The 8,237-nt window shown below is 48.9% G+C and overlaps 1 protein-coding gene across 1 annotated transcript in view; it reads left to right on the top strand.

Moving 5' to 3' along the window:
* The first annotated feature begins 571 nt into the window (after window positions 1-571).
* Window positions 572-8,237, top strand: part of WDR24 (WD repeat domain 24) — a 38,233-nt gene continuing 30,567 nt past the window's right edge. Inside the window, exons 1-2 of the mRNA XM_077449557.1 lie at window positions 572-699; window positions 7,533-8,237. Of these exons, the coding sequence (XP_077305683.1) occupies window positions 7,757-8,237 (481 nt within the window). The 5' untranslated portion in view covers window positions 572-699; window positions 7,533-7,756. The remainder of the gene's footprint in view (window positions 700-7,532) is intronic.

Raw genomic sequence — 8,237 nt, 5'->3', positions numbered from 1 at the left:
ACCCGATAGAACATCTTTGGGATGAATTAGAGTTAAGACTGTGATCAAGGCCTTCACGTCCAACATCAATGTCTGACCTCACAAATGGGCTTCTGGAAGAATGGTCAAACATTCCCATAGACACACTCCTAAACCTTGTGGACGGCCTTCCCAGAAGAGTTGAAGCTGTTATAGCTGCAAAGGGTGAGCCAACTCAATATAGAACCCTACAGACTAAGATTGGGATGCCATTAAAGGTCATGTGTGTGTAAAGGCAGGCGTCCCTATACTTTTGGTAATATACTGTATATACATGACACACACCTTCCCCTGTACACACCGTCCATACATGACACATACACACCAGCCCTTGTACAGACCATTCATGTCTAACACACACCAGCCCCTGTACACACCGTCCATACTGATACACAGCAGCCCCTGCACACACCATTCATGTCTGACACACAGCAGCCCCTGTACACACCGTCCATACTGACACACAGCAGCCCCTGTACACACCGTCCATACTGACACACAGCAGCCCCTGTACATGCTGCCTCCAGTTGTTATGGAGTGTCTCATGCAGTGGAGGTCACATGACCGGGCAGAACGCCGCTGTTCCGGAACCCTTGTGCGCGGTGTCTCGGAGCGGGCGGAAAACTATAGAGTGACGGAACACATAGAAGAAGAGCCGTTTCCGGTCAGGAAGGAGAGCCTGTGAGTTGTGCGGGTTGGCGGTGAGAAGGGTGGAGAATGTGGTTGGTGGGGAATGGGAGAGTGTGCAGGGTGGTGTATAGAGGGAGGAGGGGGGTCCTGGTTGTAGTTGGTCAGTCTGGGGCACTACAAGAGCCTGCAGGGACTGGAGAGGGAGGTGAGGGTCCCTGGGTCAGGTCTTTCCAGAGAAGGGGGCCCCCTGAGCCCTCAATTCCAGTGCTATGAAGTGATGTGGATGATGTTATTTAGGGGGAGAGTTTATGTGAGCGCACACCGATGACCTGATCTCTCCGGTCACAGCCGGCCAATGTGACTTCCGGGGCAGAAGAACGGTGAATGTTTTGGTCAGTTCACCTTTTAGAAGTGAACTCTTCTAATCTTGAAAACAAACGGGTACAGAGCCAATCAGAGCGGCTCTTTACATCGTGATCAGCTGTGATTGGACACAGCCGATCACGTGGAAAACACACTGGCCGGTTATCGGCACTCCTTTCCTCCACACTGTCACAGTGCCAGGAGAGGAGCGCCGGTGTTCCATCAAAGTGCCCGCGCATGCGCACATCGTAGGAGGCTTTTTTCGACATGAGAAACCATTTCACGGGCACAACTAAAGCGATGCAAAGAGTGGAGGGGCACCGCAGATGTCAGATTGTGCCTCGCTGTTGCAGGGCGGGTTTTGTCTGTGCTGCAACCTGGCCTTAGACATGGGCAACCCCCCCCCCCCCCTGCCATTCAACACACCACCCCACCCGACACACGGGCAAAACCCCCCTCCATTCAACACACCAGACCCGCCCCGACACGGGCAAAACACCCCCCCCGCCATTCAACACACCAGACCCGCCCCGACACGGGCAAAACACCCCCCCGCCATTCAACACACCAAACCCGCCCCGACACGGGCAAAACACCCCCCCGCCATTCAACACACCAAACCCACCCCGACACATGGGCAAAACACCCCCCCGCCATTCAACACACCAAACCCACCCCGACACATGGGCAAACCCGCCCCGCTATTCAACACACCAAACCCACCCCGACACATGGGCAAAACACCCCCCCGCCATTCAACACACCAAACCCACCCCGACACATGGGCAAACCCGCCCCGCTATTCAACACACCAAACCCACCCCGACACGGGCAAAACACCCCCCCGCCATTCAACACACTAAACCCACCCCGACACATGGGCAAACCCGCCCTGCCATTCAACACACCAAACCCGCCCCGACACGGGCAAAACACCCCCCGCCATTCAACACACCAAACCCGCCCAACACGGGCAAAACACCCCCCCGCCATTCAACACACCAAACCCGCCCCGACACATGGGCAAAACCCCCCACCATTCAACACACCAAACCTGCCCGACACACGGGCAAACCCCCCGGATAGCAGCTGGAGTACCCTATTGTACTGCGCATGCACTTTTCCACAGAGGGCCCTATTCAATAGAACACCGGTAACCGGCTAGTGTGAAAGGGGACACTAATCATCAGTGCAGCCCCTACAGTGCTGCAGATCATTGCCGCCTGTGAGTGCCTTCAGTGCTGCATATAAGTGCCACCTCATCCTCTGCCCTACTGAGCCTATCCTATGTCCCACTGTCCCCATCCCCTCCATTGACCATATATGTGACACATGGACCAATCATGTCTCAGGGTCTGATGAGGAAGCCACCACTGTTTACTGCGAACAGCTGCAGCTTCCCCATCAGGCCCTGAGATAAAAAGGTATACTGCAGCTGAGGTGGGACAAATTTAGATTGGTGGGCGGGGGGATGCGCCCAATTTTAGCCTTGTCTAAGGGTAGCACAAAACCAAAATTCATCACTGTCCACAGTTCAGACTTATTAGGCCTCCTGCACACAGTGGAGTTTTGACTTTCTCTTTTGAACACCTTTTACTCCTGGCAGGAAAAAAAGCTGCTTAAAAAAATGCCCCTAAAGCTGTGTGTTGCTCACATTTTTATCGCAGCTTACCAATTCTTAGATGTGATGGCTGCATTCGTTTTCTTTTTTTTTTTTTTAGCCTTTCTTTGCTTTTTTTCCACTTGGTGATCCACCAAATCTGTTGTTTTTCCAAAAGCACAAGCTCCTCAGCAGAATGTATCATTTACAGGGATGAGACAAACCATTTATTACTGACTGGGGTGCTTACAATGATCAGCTTTTATTCATTCATGTAAAACCTTTTATTCCAAAAGGAAAAAAACAATTGTTTGCTGTATCCGATTCTAAAGTGTTAGCTGGAACGTGGCCACCAAATCTGCACACATCTCAGGAGGGATCTTGTCTCACTCCTGTTTGCAGATCCTCTCCAAGTCATTAAAGGGGTTGTAAAAAAAAAAAAAAATGAACCTTTTACATTGACATTAAGGTTTCGAAGGCTGACGTTTGATAGCTCGAACCTTCAGCTCCCTCCACATATTTTCTATGGGATTAAGGCAGGGGTTGACAAATTTGCTTGGAATCTAGGAGCCAGCTTAAAAAGTTAGGAGCCAGGTCCGTGACGACGATCCGGACCTGTCCCTGGCCTGACATGGAGACGAGTGAGGGGAAGATAGCAGCGCTGTCGCCGCGCGCCCCCCCCCCCCCGTCTCCAAGTCATTGCCCATAGCTCTTAGAGGGACATTTTATTTATTTTTTTCAAATGACAATTTTTTTTTCAATTGCATTTTAGTGTAAATATGAGATCCGAGGTCTCTCTGACCCCAGATCTCATATTTAAGAGGACCTGTCATGCTTTTTCTATTACAAGGGATTTTTACATTCCTTGTAATAAGAATAAAAGTGACACAACATTTTTTTTAAAAGAACAGTGGAAAAAAAAAAGTTAAAATAAAGCAGAAAAAAAAATAATTTTTAAACGCGCCCTGTCCTGCCCGCATATAAAATCGGTGTTCGAACCACACATAGGAGGTAGCGCCGTGATCGGTAGAGCGAGAGCAATAATTCTACCCCAGACCTCCTCTGTAACTCAAAACGTGCAACCTGTAGAATTTTTTTAAACGTCGCCTATGCAGATTTTAAAGGGTAAAAGTTTGTCGCCATTCCATGAGCGGGTGCAATTTTGAAGCGTGACATGTTGGGTATCAATTTACTCGGCCTAACATTATCTTTCACAATATAAAAAATAATTGGGCTAACTTTACTGTTGTCTTATTTTTTTATTAACTAAATTATTTTTCCCAACAAAAGTGCGCTTGTAAGTCCGCTGCACAAATACGGTGTGACAGACAGTATTGCAACAACCACCATTTTATTCTCTAGGGTGTTAGAATAAAAAATATATATAATGTTTAGGGGGTTCTAAATAAAGGGAAGAAGAGGCAGGTAATATAATTAATACAGGCAGAGGAATCTTCATTAACATTGCTGGTTTGTCATACCAACGGCGACCACAAGAGGGCGCCAGATTCCATAAGGAATCATAGGACCGCAGAAGGCCTCAAAGCCGCGGCCTAAATTTTCGGCCGTCGGCGGAACGGCCCGACGCGATCACGCTGGGGGGGTCCACAGACACAGGATACCCCCAGCTGTGCTGCCCCAGGCGCGAGGTCGCTATTTCTAGTCGCCAATGCGACCTGGCGACCGGGTTTTGTCGAGCCCTGGATTAAGGTCTGGAGACTGGCTAGGTGCAGGATTATATAATCCTACCTACACAGGACTGACCACGGCGACCACTGACCACAGTGACCTCTGACCCAGATAAAGATAAAACAGTTAGATCCGTGTTTTTTTTGTTTACAGTCTTTCCCCCTAGCAAGGAGAAGTTGAGATGTAAAGAGTAGAGGGGTGGGGGGGGGGGGGGGGGATTAACAATGACTGGTCACCTTCGGGTAATCAAGAATCAGTTCCCAGCTCCCACTGGTTAGTACGAGACCCAGAGCTGTCGGTGGCAGTGCGCTGAGCGGTACAAACACAGGTACCGAGGCCACATAAATCATTACACACCAAACCGCAGTCTTCGATCAGCCAACAAAAACCTCCTCCTCGTGCCCAAAGCCCGGTATAAATCCAAGGGGGATCGGAGATTCGTTGTCCAAGGGCCTCGGCTATGGAATGCTCTACCAATCAACATCCGCCAGGAAGAAAATCACCTGGCTTTTAGGAAAAAAACTCAAGACCTTCCTCTTTTAGCAGATGATCAAAGCTCGCCACAGCGCCTAGAGGCGATTCAGTTCGCATTGTTGCTCTATACAAGTATTTCATTCATTCATTCATTCACATATGTTTTTAACGCATACTGTTGGGCAGGTCGATTGAGTTGGTTGCAGGCTGGTTGGTAGGTTGAGCTTGGGAATGTCTTCTTTTTTTTTTTTCTCTATGCGTTGCCTTTCCAGTAGGGCTGAATTAACAACTAATCAATTATGAAAATAGTTGTCAGCTATTTTCATAATCAACTACCGTATATACTCGAGTATAAGCCGAGATTTTCAGCCTCTTTTTTGAGGCTGAAAGTGCCCCCCTCGGCTTATACTCGAGTCATCGCTGTCTGCCCGCTCGATCAGCGTGTCGAGCAGACAGACAGCGGCCATTCTATAGTTCAAAAGCCGCGCCTCCGGCTCCGCCTTCGCCTGTGATAGGCGGAACACTGAATTTCCCAGCAGCCTGTGTTCCGCCTATCACGGACATCGTATCATCCTCGTACTACGGACGAGGATGATACGATGTACGTGATAGGCGGAACACAGGCTGCTGGGAAATTCAGTGTTCCGCCTATCACAGGCGAAGGCGGCGGCGCAGCTTTTGAATTTTACAATGGCCGCCGAGGCGCCGACGAAGAGGGCACGGGACGGAGGCACGGGACGGGACGGGACGGGACGGAGGCAAGGCACGGCGGCGAGGCACGGAGGCAAGGCACGGGACGGAGGCTCGGGACAAAGGCTGGACACACACACACACACACACACACACACACACACACACACACACACACACACACACACACACACACACACACACACACACACACACACACACACACACGGATGGATGGAGACACACACACACACACACGGATGGATGGAGACACACACACACAGGGATGGATGGAGACACACACACACAGGGATGGATGGATGGAGACACACACACACACGGATGGATGGATGGAGACACACACAGGGATGGATGGACGGACACACAGGGATGGACGGACACACAGGGATGGACGGACACACAGGGATGGACGGACACACACACAGGGATGGACAGGCATGTCTTACCCTCGGCTTATACACGAGTCAATAAGTTTGCCAGTTTTTTTGGGGGTAAATTGGGGGCCTCGGCTTATATTCGGGTCGGCCTATACTCGAGTATATACGGTAGTTGGTCAGCCGATTAGGTGGCCTACATACAGAATGCATTATTTGTTTACATATCGGGGAATACAGTGCAGCACACACACAGCTCAGTACACCGTCCATACATGTCAGTAAGTGCCTGAGAAATTATAAATGTGAATGTGTGAGGAGCAATGCCTCATGGGACATGTAGTCCTGGGCAGGAACTGAGTGGTTCTAAAGACAGAGGTTTCTTTTTACCTTGCTATAGGAGCGCTCTATACTATACTATGAAAATAATTGTTAGTTGCAGCCCTACTTTCCAATGCTCCTTGCTGCAGTGACCAGTTATAGGTGAGGGCAGTAATCACTTGTTTGTATGATGAATTCTATTGGTCAGGCAACGCACGGACACCTTTGCCCCCATAGTGCTCTGGGCTGGGTGTTAAATGCACGTGCTTCCATTGTTGGAGACCCACAGAAATTCGATTTTGAGTCCACAGAAAATTGGGTGCCTTGCCGGGGGTTTCGTGGCTTATGCATGTATTTGCAAATGTGTGCAACTAAACCACTTTTTTTTTATAACGCATACTGTTGGACAGGGCAACTCATTTGGTTACAGGCTGGTTGGTAAGTTGAGCTTGGAAATTTTAGTGTTTTTTTTTTTTTTCTTGCACATATGTGCGTACGGTTGGCGGGAAGAAGATAAAGTAGAACTAAAAAAACATGAGCAAAACTGCTCCAGGGGAGTATTCAGCTGTCCATCTACTAGCAACTTGAGGTGAAGGTGCTACAAGCTATAGAAAAGGAACCTCTAGGAGGTTATGAGTAAGAGTTAATTGTAGCGCGAAACGCGTTAACTTTCAGCTGTACCCCACACTGTCTGTGATTATTTTATGGAATATGCAATAAAGGTTAAAGAAGTGCAGTGGATTCCGGATCCTTTTTATTTTCTAAAGTAGAACTAAAGGCCAACGTTATTGTTTTTTTTTTTGTTTTTTGGATCACGTAAGGAAGGGTTATAACCCCTGTCAGATTATTTTTTTCCATTGAGGAGATTTCCATTCATTTCATGCAACATAGCCAAAACAGGAAGTGAGGAAATCTCCCCAAAGTAACGGTAAACAAGGCACATAGAAGATGTACTAAAACTGGTGAAGCTGTGCACGGTAGCCAATCGGTTAACTTCAGCTTGTTCAATTAAGCTTTGGCAATAAAATCTGGAATCTGATTGGTTTCTATGCAGAGCTGTACCAGATCTTGCACGCTCCGATTTTGGTTAATAACCCTGATAAAGGTGAATCTCCTTAACTGGGGCACAGACCACAATAAAAACTTGACTGGTGCTCTGATCGCTGTCCACTTAAAAAAAAATAAAAGTTTGCTTCTAGTTGTTATACTTTCACATAAAATAAAAAATCGAATTCACGTTTCAGAACTTGCAAGCCCACAGTGTGCACTGCATTACGCATGTGTGAGAACATTTGTTGCCGTAGCAGCGAGGTTAAATTGCTTCTCTAATTCTTGTCTTTTGTATCTCCTAGGCTTGACTGGTCAAATGTTGTGAAATCTCAAGGGAGGTCCCGATTAACTGAACTGGTCTACTGAAGAAGCGTTTCATGTGTCGAGACCTTTAGGACCCGGGAACCCCCCCCCCCCTTTAAATATGTGAATCCTCACACCCTTTCCCCCTGCATAGTCCAATACAACCGCTCTTGTGGAGACCCTTACCGGAGTCTGGAAGGGGGCCAGCGGCCGGGTGCCCGCCATGGAGAAAATGGCGCGAGTCACCACGGCCCTGGGCGGTAACACCCTGACAGGCCGCACCATGTTCTGCCACCTCGACGCTCCGGCAAATGCCATAAGCGTCTGCCGGGATGCTGCACAAGTGGTCGTGGCCGGCCGCAACATCTTCAAAATCTACTCCATGGAAGAGGACCACTTTGCGGAGAAGTTGAACCTGCGGGTTGGCCGGAAGCCTTCTCTGAATTTTAGCTGCGCGGACGTGGTGTGGCACCAGATGGATGAGAATCTATTGGCCACGGCGGCCACCAATGGTGTGGTGGTAACCTGGAACCTGGGAAAGCCCTCTAGGAACAAGCAGGACCAGCTCTTTACAGAACATAAAAGGACGGTGAATAAAGTCTGCTTCCACCCAACGGAGGTCTACATGCTACTCAGTGGATCCCAAGATGGCTACATGAAATGCTTCGACCTTCGTAAGAAGGACTCTGTCAGCACCTTTTCAG

Source organism: Lithobates pipiens, unplaced genomic scaffold, assembly GCF_037356315.1.
Source record: "Lithobates pipiens isolate NorthernLeopardFrog02 unplaced genomic scaffold, aLitPip1_a1.2 Scaffold_22, whole genome shotgun sequence".
In the NCBI taxonomy this organism is placed as follows: Eukaryota; Metazoa; Chordata; class Amphibia; order Anura; family Ranidae; genus Lithobates; species Lithobates pipiens.
This window is presented reverse-complemented; position numbering and strand designations above follow the sequence as displayed.